At 45.2% G+C, this 20946-nt stretch overlaps 1 protein-coding gene across 1 annotated transcript in view; it reads right to left on the reverse strand.

Annotated features, from left to right (window-relative positions):
- Window positions 1-12536, reverse strand: part of pde1ca (phosphodiesterase 1C, calmodulin-dependent a) — a gene marked incomplete at both ends in the record, with an annotated part of 43483 nt that extends 30947 nt beyond the window's left edge. The window contains 2 exons of the mRNA XM_080515225.1: window positions 4354-4404; window positions 12452-12536. Of these exons, the coding sequence (XP_080371351.1) occupies window positions 4354-4404; window positions 12452-12536 (136 nt within the window). The remainder of the gene's footprint in view (window positions 1-4353; window positions 4405-12451) is intronic.
- Window positions 12537-20946: the final 8410 nt, after the last annotated feature.

The raw sequence follows: 20946 nt of genomic DNA on the forward strand, positions 1-20946 counted from the left end.
TGTTGCTGTTTTTTTGTTTTAACAGACCATCTTGTGAAATGTGTAGTCTTTTCTAGTCATGTTGAAGGAAATCTGTGTCTGTGTTTGTTTTTCCTGGACGGTACTTCTGTAAGGGTCTGTGTGTGTGTGTGTGTGTGTGTGTGTGTGTTTGTCAAGTCCGCGTCTCTTACTCTGTGTTCACTTCCTGTTTTGTTGTGTAGGCCTTGTCTGTCCGTGTCTCTGTCACTTGTTCTTCCTGTGTCCTCCTCTGTGTGTGCAATCAGTCTGATGTGTCTCACCTGTGTCTTCCCTCTCCTCATGTATTCAAACCGCTCCTTCATGTCTCTGTGCTTTTATTGTCGTTGTTTCGTCTTCATGACCCCACCCCCTCCTCATGTTTTCCCTTGTGGACCTCTTCGTGTTTTAGATTTCGTCGTGATTTCGACCCCTGCCTGGACTTGGACTGCCTCCACGAACACTGATCATAAACCTGTCTGCCTTGACTCTTTAATAAAACCTACAAACGCTTATTCTGTGTGTGAGTCTGCTTCTGGGTTGTCCTTGGACCCTGACATTCATTCAAAGTTCATGTTGAACATTCCAAGCTCAGATACCATCGATGTCCAGTTGCGTTCAGTTTAGCTGCGCTCAAGACATAAGTAACATTGTGGCAGGATAAAGGACACGCCGGAGCTGAAGGTGAAACTTGTCTTTTATTTCAAAACCGCCAAAAACCAAAGACAGAACAGCACAGAACATCCAAACCGTGGAAGAAAAAAAACCACGCCCCCTTCCCACAGTCCTGCTGGGTGAGAGGTCTGGGTCCTACTGGCCACCACACAACATGGTTGTTATCGCTGTACACTGTAAAGAGCATAAAATAAATAGTCTGTGACCTGTCTGTAACAGTCCACTTGAGCGCTAAAAGCGTTGTCCAGCCCCATTTGACCGGGAGAGGTTCTTTGACTCAGTGTTTGGGGTTACAACTGTTGAGAGTAGGTCATAGGGACATTTTGCATGGCAAGAAAAGCTTGGAAGGTACCCCAGAAAAGCCAGATGGTTTCCGCAGCTCTTTCATGTTGATTGTGGATTTGGTTTTCAGTGCTTGTACAGCTGCTACTTCTATATCCTGTAGCCTTCGGCTGAGATCCCTTTGCCGGGATAGCGGGCTGAATTTTTGAACAGGTCACATTTATCTGGTCTCAGTTTAATTCTGCAATCTTGTTGTCGTTTTAGTGCAGCTCTCACATCCTCAACATGCTGCATGAATGTTTTACTGTACACTAAGATAGCATCTAAATATGCTCTGCATATTTAATCTCTCAGGCCTTGTAGACTCTCCTCCATACGACACTGGAAAGCTGATGGTGCATTTGTGAGCCCAAAAGGAATTCTGGATGTGATATTTGGCCTCGTCATACAATGGACATGGCATTGCATTGTATGTTTTGACTACTGTGACATCATCAGTTAACTTAATATCCATTGAAGCATTTTCCGGCAAATGCTCCGGATTCCTCCCTGAGAATTTGTTTCACCATGACTTGTTGTTCACTGGACAAGTGGTCCAGGTTGACAAGTGGATCATATGCATTATCTTGAGGACCCCCTTGAGATGATCTGTTGGTGGAGTACGATAGGATCTGTGAACTCTCTGCAACTATGGAAGTAACCATGTGTTCCTCTGGTTGTACCAAGTTATTCTCTGTATACTCCCAAGCACTGTTTTATTTGGTATGGTGATGTCATGTTGGAGGGTATTCCTCACATAAATGTTTACTTTATGAGAGGAACAGGAAACACTTATGAGTTGACAGGTGATTTTAAGTCCCCTCTGGTTCATAAAGCATTTCTGTCCTTACTTACCGGTAATACACTTCTTGTCCCCCTGGGACCACAATGGGTTTGCATCCTGTTCGAACCAGGTAAGTGACATTCTCATTTGTCGTGCTCTGAATGGCATTATCAATGCTTCTGCCTTTCCTCATCCTCGTTTTAGTGTCTTAGTGTTTTAGTGTTTTAGTTTCTAAGCAAGGCAATACTTTCACTGTTCTTCCATTTTTAATTAGAATTTCCTCAATGGCATTAAATCAAGCCTCTACAATATGTCTCTGCTCACCAGTACTGGAAGTAGTATCTCCTCAGCCTTTGTCTGTTTGGCATTTGGATCACACAGACTGAAAGTAACTGGAATGCAGCCCTGAAGGGGAATTTCTGAGCCTTGCGTAGCTCTTAAGTCCAGTAGTTCATCACTATTTAACAAGTTGCTGGTTGACTGCGTTATTGCATCAGGTAGGTTTTGATATTTCCACGCTTCACTCATAATTTGGGCTTGGGCTCCTGTGTCCCTCAAGACTTCTGTCTTGATATTGTTCATTTTGCACCAGACAAGACACTTTTTGCCTACATGTTGTGCCGCTTGCTTACGTTTTGTACTCGACTTGTTTGAATGAGAGGGTTGGTCATCTTTAGCCATGTTTCCACCACACAAAAAGTGCAGGGACGGAACCGAGCGTTATGGAGCGTTATGGAGCATTACGGAGCGGTACGGCAAAGCGTAACCGGAGCCAAATCCGGTGTCCATTTCCACTGCAGAAAGGAGCTAAAAAAAGTAGGCGGGGCTTAGAGCTCCGCAGATATGTGACGTTACAACAGTCGTCTCAGCCTGGCAGCAGATCAGGATTTTATGAATCCTCTGTTGTTGTTGTTGTTTACATCCTCCACTTTGCATTAGTTTTTTTGTTAACTTTTATTTTTTGCAGCGCACCCCCCCGGCACGTGGCACACTGACGCGATGCTGCAAACAGAAAGCTCCGACGCGATGCAAAGCCCCAGTCCCAGTCTCCCCCTGCCTCTCATCTGCTCTTTCACGACCAACACCAAAGTTGAGCAGCAAAGACAAGAAAAGAAAAAAAGAAAAAACACCCAGTGCAAAGCTGACCACACTGACAGCAGAGGATTCATCCAGCCGACGTATTAAAATATTGAGGGTGTGTAGTAAATCACTGACCAATCAGAAGACAGCTCCTCAAACTCGGACCCGTTCCGTGGTCCTGGTACCCTGACGGAGGGGGAGCGGAATAGCGACCGCCTTTGGAGCAGTTGTTTCTGGAAAATCATAAATTCTTGCGGTGGAAACGCGAACTGTAACGGACTATACTGGTCTATCCCCACACTTTTTGTGTGGTGGAAACGGGGCTATAGAGGGATGACAAGCTGGAAGTTTTTTTTCTTTCCACCTTAACTTTGCACAAGTCTGCACATCCTGTTTGAGGTTTCGGCTTTGAGTTATTTTGGGACTTTAATTCAGAGGCTATGGCTCGTCCCCCAGTCACAGCCCCTACAAGTTTCCCAGAATATCTCTGTCTTCCCCCCACTTTGTTACCTCCCGCCAAATGTGTGTCACTGCCACACTTGAAACAATAGATGCAATCCTTTGTCTCTTGCTGATATGCCACATATTGTGTCTTTGGTCTTTTTAAAGTATCCACTTGAGCCTTGATTGTTTTGTGGTCAACAGTTTTACCCCTGTGCTGGACAGTTTGTACAAGGGACACTACTTGATCGGTGAGCTCCCAAATTGCAGTGTTGTTCTCCTCCATTTTTTAAAATAGAGAGTTATCTTTAATTGGCTTTTTGGGCTTGGTACAAGCTGAGGTTGTTGAAGGGCCGACATCTGTTTTACCCTCTAAAAGAACTTCTCAGTCTCAAGCGAGGATTGACAGCACGAACTACAGCCTCCACGAATTCCACTTCTGGATAAACTTTCCTTAATCCACTTTCAGTCTGGTGATCAAGGCTGCTGAAGCTCAGACTGTCTTCTCAGGTTGACTCACCAATGTGTCCATTTATCTCGAAGTCCTTTCTGACCCCACTGGAAGGCCAACAGTTGTTTCTCATGGAGTCTCTACCTCTGCTGACTTTCCTCCTACCATGTTGAAGAAGATGGCGGTGAAAGGTATCCATGCTGTCGTCCTGACACTTGTTGAGCTCGGCCTACCATCTCCTCCTCCTTGTTATCAGCTGCAGGCGATGAGAATGATAGCACTCCTTCTGCATCGTCGGGCTCCACCGGGACCTCCTGCACAGCATCTGGAGCATCATTCGGCTCCAAAAGCACCGTCATGCCTTCATCTTCTCTCCAAAAACTCCTCATGTTCACAAAAGTTTATGATGAGCTTCAAGAATGCACAGCCTTGTTCTGAATGTCCTCGCAGTCCTTCCCAGTAATTTTACAAAACTCACAGACTTGCAGTAGTTGTTTCAAACTCAGTCCAGTCAATTCCGCTTCTATCTCCAACATAAACTAGTCTTGGTACTAAAATATGAATCAAATAAGATTTCAAGCAGTCACATCAGGTGTGAGGAACTCACGTGAAAAGCGAGCCAGTGGATGTCGAAGATTTTCTTTTGTTTCATTGGCAACTGTGGAGAAAAGAAAATATTGCTAATATGGTGCAGTGCTGTCACAATCATAACATAACATCAAGTAAATGTATAAATGGAACAAAACACTATCATGTCCGACATCGCTGCTGATTATTGGCGTTGACTTCAACACAGTAATCATTCCAGCCACAGGCAAAGCAAATTACTCAAATCTAATCATCTAACACAATAAACTAGCTCATGACTGATTTTGGTCTTGGTGATAACTGACAATTACAACAACCAAATGACAAAGAATACTAATTGTTCTCTTCAGTCCATAAATCATACTCATCACACATCAATTTTTTTCTTCCCAGCAATTCTATTATTCCAAATATCACCAACACAGAAATACATCAAATTACAATCAGCGACCGCGCCCCACGCCAACATCACTTCTGCAAGATCCTGAATTTGGCAATATTATTTAAAAAAAGAGTGGGCATCCTATCTAGAAATAACTGATTTCCCAAAGTCATCTCCAACACTAATATGGTAAACAGGCAAAGCAGTCCTACGTGACATCATCATGTCATACTCCACACATTAAAAAGAAGGAACAGGAGTTACAAATGGAACAAAAAAAAAATCTAACAACTTGAAAACAGCCAGTCCAATGGAAGAAACAGAAAAGGACTTAAGAAAATATAATTTTAGGTTAAAGGAAATTATAAACAAGAAAACACAATTCATGATACAATCCCTGAGACAACAAAACTTTCATGATGACAATAAATCCGGAATAAATCCCCCTTGAACTGCAACCTTATCGTGGTGGGGGAGTTTGAGCACCCGAATGACCCTCGGAGCTATGTTGTCGGGGGGCTTGCCCCCCCAGTAGGGTCTCCCAAGGCAAACAGGTCCGAGGTGACGGGTCAGACCAAAAGCAGTTCAACACACCCCTATGAACACACATCAGAGGAGAGCAGTGACGTCGCCCGGTTTGGCGCAGCCGGGGCCACACCCTGGAGCCAGGCCCGGGGTGGAGGCTCGCACGCGAGCGCCTGGTGGCCGCGTTCTTGCCCGCGGGACTCGGCCGAGCTTAGCCCGAAGGGACGACGCGGGCCCCTCCCCCTCCTCCTCATCCTCCTGTGGACCCACCACCTACAGAGGCTGCCGTAGGGGTCGGGTGCATTGTGGATTGGGTGGCAGGTGACGGCAGGGGCCTCGACGACCCGATCCCCGGACACGGACTCTGGCTTTTGGGACATGGAATGTGACCTCGCTGGGGGGGAAGGAGCCCGAGCTTGTGAGGGAGGCTGAGAGATACCGTCTAGATATAGTCGGGCTCACCTCCACTCACAGCTTGGACTCTGGAACCCAGCTCCTCCACAGGGGCTGGATACTCCACTTCTCTGGAGTTGCCCGCGGTGTAAGGCGGCGGGCTGGAGTGGGCTTGCTTATTGCCCCACAGCTCAGCCGCCATGTGTTGGAGTTCACCCCGGTGAATGAGAGGGTTGCGTCCCTACGCCTTCAAGTAGGGGACAGGTCTCTGACTGTTGTCTCGGCCTATGCACCGAACAGCAGCTCAGAGTACCCAACCTTCTTGGAGTCCCTGGGAGGGGTGCTGGATAGTGCCCCAACTGGGGACTCCATTGTTCTCCTGGGGGACTTCAAAGCCCACGTGGGCAATGACAGTGAGACTTGGAAGGGGGTGATTGGGAGGAACGGCCTCCCCGATCTGAACCCGAGCGGTGTTCTGTTATTGGACTTCTGTGCTAGTCACAGTTTGTCCATAACGAACACCATGTTCGAGCACAGGGGTGTCCATAAGTGCACGTGGCACCAGGACACCCTAGGCCGGAGGTCAATGATAGACTTTGTGGTCGTGTCATCTGATCTCTGGCCGCGTGTCTTGGACACTCGGGTAAAGAGAGGGGCAGAGCTGTCAACTGATCACCACCTGGTAGTGAGTTGGATGCGCTGGACCGGGAGGAGGCCGGATAGACTCGGCAGGCCCAAACGTGTTATGAGGGTCTGCTGGGAACATCTGGCCAAGCCCTCTGTCCGCGCAGTTTTCAACTCCCACCTCCGGGAGAGCTTCTCACAGATCCCGAGGGAGGTTGGAGACATTGAGTCCGAGTGGACCATGTTCTCCACTTCCATTGTCGAAGCTGCTGCTCGGAGCTGTGGCCGCAGGGTCTCTGGCGCCTGTCGTGGCGGCAATCCCCGAACCCGGTGGTGGAAACCGGAAGTAAGGGATGCCGTCAAGCTGAAGAAGGAGTCCTACCGGGCACTGTTAGCTCATAGGACTCCCGAGGCAATCGACAGGTACCGGCAGGCCAAGCGAGCTGCAGCCCAGGCTGTGGTGGAGGCAAAAACTCGGGTCTGGGAGGAGTTCGGAGAGGCCATGGAGGAAGACTTTCGGTCGGCCTCGAGGAAATTCTGGCAAACAGTCCGGCGCCTTAGGCGGGGGAAGCAGTTCTCCACCAACACTGTTTACAGTGGAAGTGGGGAGCTGTTGACCTCAACTGGGGACATTGTTGGGCGGTGGAAGGAATACTTCGAGGACCTCCTCAATCCCACCACCACGTCTTCCATTGAGGAAGCAGAGGCTGGGTTCTCAGAGGTGGACTCGTCCATTACCCAAGCTGAAGTCACCGAGGTTGTTGTGAAGCTCCTCGGTGGCAAGGCACCGGGAGTGGATGAGATTCGCCCAGAGTTCCTTAAGTCTCTGGATGTGCAGGGACTGTCGTGGCTGACTCGTCTCTGCAACATCGCGTGGCGGGCGGGGACAGTACCTCTGGACTGGCAGACCGGGGTGGTGGTCCCTCTCTTCAAGAAGGGGGATTGGAGGGTCTGTTCCAACTACAGAGGGATCACACTCCTCAGCCTCCCCAGGAAAGTCTATTCCAGGGTACTGGAGAGGAGGGTCCGGCCGTTAGTCGAACCTCGGATTCAAGAGGAACAATGCGGTTTTCGTCCTGGTCGTGGAAGATATCTAGCAAATCAAATGAAAAAAAAAACAAAGAAAAAAACCCACAATTTCAACCATTTTGGACTCAGCAGGGAAACCAAGTTTTACTCAACAGATATAAACCCACCTCCAGACCATATCACTACTTTTCCAAACAAAATGGACCTCCTGATTCTGAGCACTGAACAAAGGGAGTCCCCAGACATGCCATTAACATCAAACAATCATACTACTTCCCTCCATCTTCTGCCAAATAACAAAGCCCCCGGCCCAGGAAACTTCCCTGCTGAGTTCTATAAACACTTTAGCTGCTTCTATCACCACTCTTCAGTAAAATGGTCCAAATCCAACGTCCCACCAACAATGAACACAGCAACAATATCACTCCTCCTCGAACCAAACAAAGACGCAAAGCCTCTGTCCAGTTACTGCCCCATCACCCTCCTCAATGCAGATATCAAAGTTATGCATCGGCAGTTACACGCAGAATAGAAAAAGTAAGTCCCTCTATAATCCACCCAGATCAAACTGGTGTCATTCATCCAAAGACCATCGACAGCTTTTTAAACATCATCCAACATGCAATAAATTTACAGTCAAAAACAGCCGTCGTCAGCCTGGATGCTGAGAAAGTCTTTGCCACAGTAAACGGGACATTCCTTTTACCCACACTCAAAAGATTTGTCTTTGGCGAACCATGTATCATCTGGGACAATGTCTTGTACACTCACCTACAGCCAATGGGCACATTTCACCAACATTCCCACTGCACAGCGGAACAGGAGGAGGATGCCCACTCTCTCCATCTCTATTTACAATCTTCATCTTCACCGTTAGCTGCAGCAATCCCCACAATCCCAAGATAGCAAGGATCCAAACAGCTCACAACAAAAATTAAGTTTGTATGCAGACGACATTATACATTTCGTTAATAAGCCTGCCTCATTAATAACACAAAACAATAAAACTTCTCGATTAATTTTCCACTTTCTCAGATTATTCCATCAACTGGAATAAACCATCTATGCTTCCACTTAACTACAATAAGGGGGAGGTGGCAGTCCCACACTCATCTGTCCCTGTACACCCATCACTTGCCTGGATGGGCATCACTATTTCTCCCTGGCTGTCAGAGCTGCAGGGTTCGAATTACAACGTGGCTTTCGGGGGAGCCCTATTTTCCGATCAGACCTCTCAAGTTTGTAGAATAGGTATATTGCCAGTGTTTTTAGAGCTCCCCCTAAATTTTTCAAATTAGGCTTTCAGGGGAGCTCAGGTCCCTTTCAGGGGAGCCCAGCTCCCCTTAGCTCCCCCGTAATTCGAACTCTGCTGAGCTGTATAGTCTCAATTTCACTCCACTTCTCCAAACATCAGCCGACAACTTTCAGCTCTGGATGGACCTTCCTTTATCTCTCATGGCAGAATAGCTACAGTGAAAATGACAAAATTACCAAAAATAAAATATCTATTCACCACGATTCCAAAGCTTCCCACTTGGCACTTGGTTTAAAACACTGGATTCTATCATAACAAAATTGGAATGGATAATATTTTCCAGAGCTTCTGCATCGGGAACGATCAGTTTTTCAAATTTCTCCAACTCCAATCGTGCATCCAATCAAAGCTGAGAAATAAAATCATAAACCCCAAATCTCCCATCTCAATCCTCAGAGTTATTGAGAATCCCCACAGCAACAAAAAAACTACTCTTCAAAATATACAAACTTAAAAGCCCACTCCAGACACATCCATGCCACTTGGAGCTGCACACCCATTAATCAGTTCTGGGATGAAGTCACACAATCACTCTCGAATGTATTGGGCTGCCACGTCCCCTTATCCCCCTTTCCTACGTGACAAATCAAACGTAAACTTAAACTCAAAGCATAGTAAAATACTACTCACAGCCCTCGCTATTGCCAATAAAACTCTAATAAATATCTTCTGGAAAACCCAAAAGAAGCTTCTGTCACACCACAGAGCCTCTAAATCCCCCCCCCCCCCCCACCTGCTTCCTACTTACAGACTTAATTCAGACCTAGTTCCTTTCTTGTTCCTCTCTTTCTCAGAGTACCAACCCCCCACCCCCGACTCCCCCAATAACCAGACCAACACACATCAGTTACAATTCTAACATGTCTATCATCACCATGGTTATTATCTTCTATGGATAATTCCTTCTTGCGTGCTTGGGACTTGGGAAAAGCCGAGAAAGACTCCAATTCCAATTATTTCTCTTTCAAATGCATCATTTCTTTTCTCAACATGATGTAAAATGGCCATACTTGGGCTATTGTTTTTCCTAAAGCCTTTTTGTGAAGAAACCAGTGTGTTGTGTTTAGACAGGGGTCGCAGCCCTGCACGTTTTCGATGTCCATCTCCATGACCAAGACCTTCAAGACCACTTGGGAACGAGAGTGATGGATGAGCTGAAAAGAAATAGTCTGTTGATGGTTCCTGGGGAGTGAAGGATGAGGTGAAGAGAGATAATCTCTCGATGGTTCCCGGGGAAGACCAAGGTAACGGGGACAGCCAAGTGAAGGCCATTGAGGATGGGAGGATAGACATGAAGTCCATGAAATTCCCCTCAGATCCGGAGTCCAGAAGAATAGAAACAGACAGGGACTGGGACAAGAAACAAAGGGAACCAATTTATAAAAGTAATTGAGGGTAAATAGTTATGGTTGAGGGAGCCAATCCTGGAGCACACAAGTGTTTGATTGTTTGACATCAGAATGTTTGCTCGGTAATAATAAGTGCAGTAAAGCCCGTACAGTGTGTGTTGTAGTCATGAGATGTACAACAATGTGTTTGTTTATGCTTTAAATTAACATTATAAACATGAATTATCCATTATCCATGAATGAACTGTAATGTTTAGAAAATGCTGTAACAAGACTTTTAAAGATGAACAGACTCAGAGTCATCCTTGTTAGTGGATCGGCTTTAAGACTTCACTCTCCATCAACTCTGTCCCTGAGTGAACTGGTCTCTGGTCTGAACCAGAGACTGGCAGAACAGCTGACGGCAGGTCAGCAGCAGTCAGAAGCAGCGGTGAACATGAGGAGGAGCCATGCTGCACTGCATTAGTGATAATGAGTCCCGGAGCTCGGCTGCACCACAATGCACTTATTTACACCAGCCAACATGATGTCACACACTTTCCCATCTCTTCTGGTCTCCATAGTAACTGCAATCAGTCAACACACACACACACACACACGCACACGCACACGCACACGCACACACACGCACACACACACACATACAACATGTGATTATGATTCATGGACTCTGTAAAACACGTTTTTTTTTTTTTTACCTCAATTGGAAATCGTGTGTTGTGATGTGTTAAAGAGAATGAAACCACTGAGGTTGTCATCACTGCTGCATGAAGGTCACTTCACATGTGTCCCCCTTGAGGAGTGTGTAACCATCACAACACTGACCATTAGCCCCAAGGGCTCTAATTCATGATTTGGGTATAAATCAACAAGCCAGATTTAGTTTGCACATTATGTCTGTGCTTTCCCCAAAGCATACAGCTGCTAACCCTCCTGGTTCTTCACCCTCAAGAGAAGTGTGTGTCCACTCTGGTCAGGGTGTTGTCTGCAAATGTTGCTCCACCTGGGAAGGGGCAGACAGGTAATCCTCAGCTCCATCAGGTTAAAACCGACAGATGACTGGGTATTGCCACACTCATCACAGATCAGAACTCCTCCTAATCTTTCTGAGTCTGAAAAATGCTCCATCAGACCAAATCAACCCAGTGAAGCCCTTGATACCCAGGACTGACGTCACCTCAGTGTACTCTCAATCATTTAAAGCTGTGAATGGTGGTCAGGAACAACACCTGCTGTGTCATGTCAATAATAATAATAATAATAATAATAATAATAATAATAATAATAATAACAATAATAATAATAATAATAATAATAATAATAATAATAATAATAATAACAATAATAATAATAATAATAATAATAATAATAATAATAATAATAATAATAATAATAATAATAATAATAATAATAATAGTACTAATGATGATGATGATGATAATAACAAAGAATGATAACTACACATCCACTGCATCTTCTCTTGTTTACCCAGGTTGATGTTGACTGTTGTTCTACTGGGTCTTCTCTTGTGGTGCCTTGTGTCCCCTGAGACCTTGTGTCCCCTGAGACCTTGTGTCCCCTGAGACCAGACCCCCTGCTGTGCCTGCTTAATCCCATTGTCACATGTGTTTTTCCACTATATCTTGTCCTGTCTTGTCTCGTAATCCTCGCTGTCTCAGGAGACATGACGACTGTCTGCCTGCAGGCCTGTCATGTCTCTTTGGTGTATCTTAGCCCATATTTATTTTTGCCTCATTATTGATTATTTGATTATCTTTGATCTATCATTAAACCACAAGCGGAATCACTACACTGGGTTCATACATGAATTTAGATTTAAGCAATTGCAAAGAATAAGAAGGGCCAGTTACTGTGGGAAGACAATATGATCACTAGAATGATCAATTCAATGTCATTCATTTAGATGGGGCCAGTGACATCATGTTTAATTGAGGCCCCCAAACTAATCAGACATTATGAATCGCCTTTGGGAGATTCATTCTTTCTGAATTTACCCCTCGGTGGTGCTACAGGGAGCTGGTGGTCGAAGGTCGACGGTCGTGATCAGGGACCCCCCGCTGTGGCCCGTCCACTGTGGGGAGTGAACCTGCCACCTTGATCCTATTAGCCTGTTGGACATCACTGCCCCTAAGAAAACCAAACCACAGTAAGTATTTCTACTTGTTTTTACCAACTCACATGTACAGTCTCTGTTCATTTGGAGCAAACGTTTGTTGAAGCAATTTATAATCTCTGCACCTTGGTTTCCATTGAAGACTTTGTTCCACACTTCTGATATCTTGCTCATTCCAGTTCTAAGTAAAAAATCATTTGAACCAGTCACATCAAAATAAAGCAAGAGTTTGTTGGGAACACACGACTTATCTGAAGTATGTTCAGCCAGGAGGAAAGATGGAGACGCTATAGGCAGAGACAGACAGACACCAGGTGAATGAGCATATTTCTCTCTCTCTCTCTTTCTCTCACACACACGTTTTACCAATGGTGAAGCTGAAGCCGTCGATGCTGAAAGTGGCACTCCGACACTTTTTAAATCCTTGTTTTTTGGTTGTAGCTTCTGTCATGGTGGATGCTAGTTCCCCTCGGTTGTCCTGGAAAGTCGGCAAAGAATCAGTGAAGAATCAGTGAAGACAAATACAGAGATGAATAGTGATTCCCAGAAGATCATGCAGCTCACATTGCTCCCTCTGGACCATCTGTAACCCTGGCACTGCTCATAGCCCTGCCTCCTCCTGCTCCTCCTCCTGCTCCCCCTCCTCCTCCTGCTCCTCCTCCTCCTCCTGCTCCTCCTCCTGCTCCCCCTCCTCCTCCTGCTCCCCCTCCTCCTCCTGCTCCTCCTCCTCCTCCTCAGGTTGTGTTGACACTGATCAGACTGGTTGGAATATGATGACCCTTGGTGTGATTACGTGTGTTGAGTAGATGTCGAGAGAGCAGCTGCTTCTTGTGTTGATTAAGGCATGAATCTAGAAAGTCCTCCACCCTGAGATGGGGTTCATCTCATCAGCACGCCCCCTGGTGGCCACCCACGGGTTGACCAGGCAGGTCTGATTGGGGGTCGGCCCCAAGGTCCAGGACTTTCAAGAGGGTCTGGCTGCAGGACCTCCACTCTCAGGCTCCCGCCACTGTCAGACAGGAAGTGCTCATTCAAAATAAAATGAAACAGAAAACCAGAATGAAATGCCGAAATGGTCATGGAAAATTCAGGATGCGTTAATTAGTCAATAATGCAACATTAAAAGCTACTTTCTTGAATGTAGTACAGTATATATTGTTTTTGCCTTTTTATCTCTATAGCATGTGCAGCCTGAGTATTTATGCCAATAAATTATTACTTTTTCTGAATGTATAATATAGGATAATTTATGGCCACAAATGATTGTATAATATACAATAGTTTTGACTGTGGTCGTATTTTGTTTGTGTCGCAATTGTATGTTGCTCAGCAGCTCCTAGGCTGGTCTAACAATCAGTCATAATATCTTCATGCAGTATTTCTGATATGAGAAAAATGCATCAGAGCTCGTGACTTGAACAGTTTATTATTACGATGTGAAAAATCATAGGTCTATACTCTGGCATTTTAGAGTTTAATCTTTTATAAATTACATTGTTTATTTCAAACATGCACAAAATCAAATAAACACTTCATAATAATCAAAATATATCTCACCAAAGAAAGAAATATAACTTATCAAATCTCACCCCCTCCATAAATACTAGAATGTTTGTTTTTATTGTATAAAGGTGGGTGATATGTACACTATCTCACAACAGTGAGTACACTCCTCACACTGTATATATTTAATTAATCTTTTGATGGGACCCTGAAGAGACGACACATTTCTTCAGTGTCACATTGACAGATATAAATGTTGGTAAAAATGTGAGAGATGTACTGATTTTATTAAGATACCTTATGATATATATGACTCAAGTATATTTATATTATAAATCAGCTTGAGGCCAGTCAGTTAAAAATGCTCTTTTTCTTAAAATGACTTATTTTATAAGCCAACATGTCATAACTATTGTTGTAAAGTTTTCTACCATGAGATAATATGATGTACTTTCACTGTTATCATTTAAACTGTATACACTATTACTTTAATGTCTATTACTCCATTTTCCATTGTATCTTTTCTTTTGTCTTATTCTGTTCGTGGCCATTATTCATTAATTATTGTGCTGTTTTGGTTCTTGTTCTGCTGGATCAGAGATTTACACCTGGAGGAATGTCAATAAATATACTACCTTCACTCTGAGACGTCCACAGTACAGTTGAAGTGAAATATGAAGTACTTCATAAAGCAGCCAGACAAAGGAGAAAACACACAAAGTCTAAACTATTTTATTGTTCTTTATTCAGTCACGTGTGACATTCGAAATATCCTTCATAATGTTTTGTCAACGATTTCTTTACAAAATGTTCACTTCTCCAATATTATAGAAAACAAATTTAAATGGTTCAAAAAGTGATTCATTTTCTGACTCGTCCAGGATTAAATCTTTACATGAGACTTTGTACTGCAGACCAGCCTCGGCCTGTTCCTGTTCCTCCATGTCCAGTACTGAAGACCCTGTTCCTCCATGTCCAGTACTGAAGACCCTGTTCCTCCATGTCCAGTACTGAAGGACCTGTTCCTCCATGTCCAGTACTGAAGGACCTGTTCCTCCATGTCCAGTACTGAAGACCCTGTTCCTCCATGTCCAGTACTGAAGGACCTGTTCCTGTTCCTCCATGTCCAGTACTGAAGACCCTGTTCCTCCATGTCCAGTACTGAAGGGCCTGTTCCTGTTCCTCCATGTCCAGTACTGAAAGGACCTGTTCCTCCATGTCCAGTACTGAAGACCCTGTTCCTCCATGTCCAGTACTGGAGACCCTGTTCCTCCATGTCCAGTACTGAAAACCCTGTTCCTCCATGTCCAGTACTGAAGGGTCTGTTCCTCCATGTCCAGTACTGAAGACCCTGTTCCTCCATGTCCAGTACTGAAGGGTCTGTTCCTCCATGTCCAGTACTGAAGGACCTGTTCCTCCATGTCCAGTACTGAAGGTCCTGTTCCTCCATGTCCAGTACTGAAAACCCTGTTCCTCCATGTCCAGTACTGAAGGGTCTGTTCCTCCATGTCCAGTACTGAAGACCCTGTTCCTCCATGTCCAGTACTGAAGGGTCTGTTCCTCCATGTCCAGTACTGAAGGACCTGTTCCTCCATGTCCAGTACTGAAGGACCTGTTCCTCCATGTCCAGTACTGAAGGACCTGTTCCTCCATGTCCAGTACTGAAGGTCCTGTTCCTCCATGTCCAGTACTGAAAACCCTGTTCCTCCATGTCCAGTACTGAAGGGTCTGTTCCTCCATGTCCAGTACTGAAGACCCTGTTCCTCCATGTCCAGTACTGAAGGGTCTGTTCCTCCATGTCCAGTACTGAAGGACCTGCTCCTCCATGTCCAGTACTGAAGGACCTGCTCCTCCATGTCCAGTACTGAAGGACCTGCTCCTCCATGTCCAGTACTGGAGACCCTGTTCCTCCATGTCCAGTACTGAAGGACCTGTTCCTCCAGATTCTCCTGAACTTTGCGTCACGTCTTCAGTCACCAACAATCCTTGATTCACACGTTTCCTCTGGAAAAGACAGAAAATTATGTTTCAACGCTGCATCAATACTATTTGACCAGCAGAGACTGAAACCAGACTGTCTTCCTCTGTCGTCTCCACCTGGTGGAGGGACGTCCAGTCTGGAAGACACATTAGTGATATCACCCTTAGAGATAGGGTGAGGAGCTCAGTCACCCTTAGAGATAGGGTGAGGAGCTCAGTCACCCTTAGAGATAGGGGGAGGAGCTCAGTCACTCTTAGAGATAGGGGGAGGAGCTCAGTCACCCTTAGAGATAGGGTGAGGAGCTCAGTCACCCTTAGAGATAGGGTGAGGAGCTCCATCACCCTTAGAGATAGGGGGAGGAGCTCAGTCACCCTTAGAGATAGGGTGAGGAGCTCCATCACCCTTAGAGATAGGGGGAGGAGCTCAGTCACCCTTAGAGATAGGGGGAGGAGCTCAGTCACCCTTAGAGATAGGGGGAGGAGCTCAGTCACCCTTAGAGATAGGGTGAGGAGCTCCATCACCCTTAGAGATAGGGGGAGGAGCTCAGTCACCCTTAGAGATAGGGTGAGGAGCTCCGTCACCCTTAGAGATAGGGGGAGGAGCTCAGTCACCCTTAGAGATAGGGTGAGGAGCTCCATCACCCTTAGAGATAGGGGGAGGAGCTCAGTCACCCTTAGAGATAGGGTGAGGAGCTCCATCACCCTTAGAGATAGGGTGAGGAGCTCAGTCACCCTTAGAGATAGGGTGAGGAGCTCCATCACCCTTAGAGATAGGGGGAGGAGCTCAGTCACCCTTAGAGATAGGGTGAGGAGCTCCGTCACCCTTAGAGATAGGGTGAGGAGCTCCATCACCCTTAGAGATAGGGGGAGGAGGTCAGTCACCAGGGAGGAGCTCGGAGTAGAGCCGCTGCTCCTCCACATCGAGAGGAGCCAGCTAAGGTGGCTCGGGCATCTGTTTTGGATGGGAGGTGTTCTGGTCATGTCCCTCCGGTAGGAGGCCTCGGGACAGACCCAGGACACCTGGAGGGACTATGTCTCTCTATGGCCTGGGAACACCTTGGGGTGCCACCAGAAGAGCTGGAGGAAGAGTCTGGGGTGAGGGAAGTCCGGGCAACTCTGCTCGGACTGCTGCCTCCGTGACCCGGCCTGGATAAGGAGAAGAAAATGGATGGATGGATGGTCATTTTAACAATGATTCATTGTTGGCTTCAAAACCTTACAGACATTTGAACTCAACATTGTGTGAAAGAACAAGACAACACATCAAAACAGCACAAGACAACACAACGTATATCAAATGAATATTATTTTAATGAACATGATAATATTTAGCTCTAAAGGTTCCAGGTCACAGTGAGCATCATTCCTGACAGAGAGCAGGAGAGCAGGGTTCTACACAGGAACCACAACGGCAGCTCTGATTGGAGCGTCGCTCTGATATCAACGACTGTTTTGAATGAAAACAGTGAAAATGCTTAAGAATGATAATTTATTGAAACTCAGTATGACATGTTATACTTCCAGGTAAAGTTTTCAGTGTGTTCAGGCTGTTGGTTGTTGTCATGTTGGTACGTCACAGAGATCAACCACAAAACATGCTTCCCCCTATGGAATACATGGTAAATATAAACACACTCATATACAATATAAATTAAAATAAAAGAGAAAATGAAAAGCAGCCACTTTTCTCAATCGCTACTGGATTAATATTACTCTGCATTTGATATATGTTAATTTCTTTACTACAACTGATTATGGTTGAGCTATTATTAACATATATATAATATAAATAAATATATAATAATATAATATGAACTGCAGTCATGAATCATGTTGCTTTACATTATATGTTGATAGTTTGGTCGGCCTGTGAGAACCTCGCTTCTCTAAAACCTTCACAAGCTGGGATAAACCTTTTTATTTTATTTTTTGTACTTAATTGCAATGAATTAGCTCCTCCATGGAGGGTTTATCGCTGTATTCTTTACAAACTGTTAGGATATGTCAACAGTTTCTTTACGTTATTTGCTTAAAAAATGTAAACCTGGGGTGCTTTAGCCACTGTTAGCATTACTTAGCTTTAAAATGACACGTAACCTAAATCACTGGTGTAACATGCTCTTATCAATGTATGTTAGTTTACAGCAGCTATATAAACGGCGACCACACGCAAGAAACCATACATTCATAACTTTTTCGGGAAATTTCAAAGTGGCAATTGTTGGAATTCGTTCCTGTGCTCCAACGAATTTCTGTGTGTTCGTTTGATCCGGGAGAGGCAGAAATAGAGTAAATTTCTTCAATCGTGAATATAATAATCACGCAAACAAGAGAGTCCAAAAATGCATATATCAGATTACATAATGCATATAGAATGCTACAAAATGCATATATCAGAGATACAAACTGTGTCCGTTCTTCCTTGCAGACCCAAGCGTGCAGCCTGGCCTTGCAGCGATGAAGGACACAGCTGCAACGTGCGGTTGTCATTTATACCTTCCATACACCTTCCTGAACTCACACTGGTCACTTCCTAGTGATGTATACGTTGCTATGGTGAAGTTGCTATTCCTTTGTCTGACTCCAAACTGCTTCAAACTGGTTCTTCTCAAAGCTTGACGTTATCACCAGTGTTTCCTAGGCTAAATGAGGCTCTAAAGGAAGCATCAGTGTTTCCTAGGCTAAAGGAGGCTCTGAAGGAAGCATTAGTGTTTCATACGCTAAAGGAGGCTCTGAAGGAAGCATCAGTGTTTCCTAGGCTAAAGGAGGCTCTAAAGGAAGCATTAGTGTTTCCTACGCTAAAGGAGGCTCTGAAGGAAGCATCAGTGTTTCCTAGGTTAAAGGAGGCTCTAAAGGAAGCATCAGTGTTTCCTAGGCTAAAGGAGGCTCTAAAGGAAACATCAGTGTTTCCTAGACTAAAGGAGGCTCTGAAGGAAGCATCAGTGTTTCCTAGGCTAAAGGAGGCTCTTAGAGGAAGAATTGGTGTTTCCTACGCTAAAGGAGGCTCTGAAGGAAGCATCAGTGTTTCCTAGGCTAAAGGAAACATCAGCGTTTCCTAGGCTAAAGGAGGTTCAAAAGGAAGCATCAGTGTTTCCTAGGCTAAAGGAAGCATCAGTGTTTCCTCGGCTAAAGGAGGCTCTAAAGGAAGAATCAGTGTTTCCTCGGCTTAAGGAGGCTCTAAAGTAAGCATCAGTGTTTCCTAGGCTAAAGGAGGCTCTAAAGGAAGCATTAGTGTTTCCTACGCTAAAGGAGGCTCTGAAGGAAGCATCAGTGTTTCCTAGGTTAAAGGAGGCTCTAAAGGAAGCATCAGTGTTTCCTAGGCTAAAGGAGGCTCTAAAGGAAGCATCAGTGTTTCCTAGGCTGAAGGAGGCTCTAAAGTAAGCATCAGTGTTTCCTAGGCTAAAGGAGGCTCTAAAGGAAACATCAGTGTTTCCTAGGCTAAAGGAGGCTCTAAAGGAAGCATTAGTGTTTCCTACGCTAAAGGAGGCTCTGAAGGAAGCATCAGTGTTTCCTAGGTTAAAGGAGGCTCTAAAGGAAGCATCAGTGTTTCCTAGGCTAAAGGAGGCTCTAAAGGAAACATCAGTGTTTCCTAGACTAAAGGAGGCTCTGAAGGAAGCATCAGTGTTTCCTAGGCTAAAGGAGGTTCTAAAGGAAGCATCAGTGTTTCCTAGGCTAAAGGAAACATCAGCGTTTCCTAGGCTAAAGGAGGTTCAAAAGGAAGCATCAGTGTTTCCTAGGCTAAAGGAAGCATCAGTGTTTCCTCGGCTAAAGGAAGCTCTAAAGGAAGAATCAGTGTTTCCTCGGCTTAAGGAGGCTCTAAAGTAAGCATCAGTGTTTCCTAGGCTAAATGAGGCTCTAAAGGAAGCATCAGTGTTTCCTAGGCTAAAGGAGGCTCTAAAGTAAGCATCAGTGTTTCCTAGGCTAAAGGAGGCTCCAAAGGAAACATCAGTGTTTCCTAGGCTAAAGTAAGCATCAGCATTTCCTAGGCTAAAGGAGGCTCTAAAGGAAGCATCAGTGTTTCCTAGGCTAAAGGAGGCTCTAAAGGAAACATCAGTGTTTCCTAGACTAAAGGAGGCTCTGAAGGAAGCATCAGTGTTTCCTAGGCTAAAGGAAACATCAGCATTTCCTAGGCTAAAGGAGGTTCGAAAGGAAGCATCAGTGTTTCCTAGGCTAAAGGAAGCATCAGTGTTTCCTCGGCTTAAGGAGGCTCTAAAGGAAGCATCAGTGTTTCCTAGGCTAAAGGAGGCTCTAAAGGAAGCATCAGTGTTTCCTAGGCTAAAGGAAGCATCAGTGTTTCCTCGGCTTAAGGGGGCTCTAAAGGAAGCATCAGTGTTTCCTCGGCTTAAGGGGGCTCTAAAGGAAGCATCAGTGTTTCCTCGGCTTAAGGGGGCTCTAAAGGAAGCATCAGTGTTTCCTAGGCTAAAGGAGGCTCTAAAGGAAGTATCAGTGTTTCCTAGACTAAAGGAGGCTCTAAAGTAAGCATCAGTGTATCCTAGGCTAAAGGAGGCTCTAAAGGAAGCATCAGTGTTTCCTAGGCTAAAGGAGGCTCTAAAGGAAGCATCAGTGTTTCCTAGGCTAAAGGAGGCTCTAAAGGAAGCATCAGTGTTTCCTAGGCTAAAGGAGGCTCTAAAGGAAACATCAGTGTTTCCTAGACTAAAGGAGGCTCTGAAGGAAGCATCAGTGTTTCCTAGGCTAAAGGAGGCTCTTAGAGGAAGAATTGGTGTTTCCTACGCTAAAGGAGGCTCTGAAGGAAGCATCAGTGTTTCCTAGGCTAAAGGAAACATCAGCGTTTCCTAGGCTAAAGGAGGTTCAAAAAGAAGCATCAGTGTTTCCTAGGCTAAAGGAAGCATCAGTGTTTCCTCGGCTAAAGGAGGCTCTAAAGGAAGAATCAGTGTTTCCTCGGCTTAAGGAGGCTCTAAAGTAAGCATCAGTGTTTCCTAGGCTAAAGGAGGCTCTAAAGGAAGCATCAGTGTTTCCTAGGCTAAAGGAGGCTCTAAAGTAAGCATCAGTGTTTCCTAGGCTAAAGGAGGCTCTAAAGGAAACATCAGTGTTTCCTAGGCTAAAGTAAGCATCAGCATTTCCTAGGCTAAAGGAGGCTCTAAAGGAAGCATCAGTGTTTCCTAGGCTAAAGGAGGCTCTAAAGGAAGCATCAGTGTTTCCTAGGCTAAAGGAAACATCAGCATTTCCTAGGCTAAAGGAGGTTCGAAAGGAAGCATCAGTGTTTCCTAGGCTAAAGGAAGCATCAGTGTTTCCTCGGCTTAAGGAGGCTCTAAAGGAAGCATCAGTGTTTCCTAGGCTAAAGGAGGCTCTAAAGGAAGCATCAGTGTTTCCTAGGCTAAAGGAAGCATCAGTGTTTCCTCGGCTTAAGGGGGCTCTAA

This window comes from Blennius ocellaris (genome assembly GCF_963422515.1).
Source record: "Blennius ocellaris genome assembly, chromosome: 19".
Lineage (NCBI taxonomy): Eukaryota > Metazoa > Chordata > Actinopteri > Blenniiformes > Blenniidae > Blennius > Blennius ocellaris.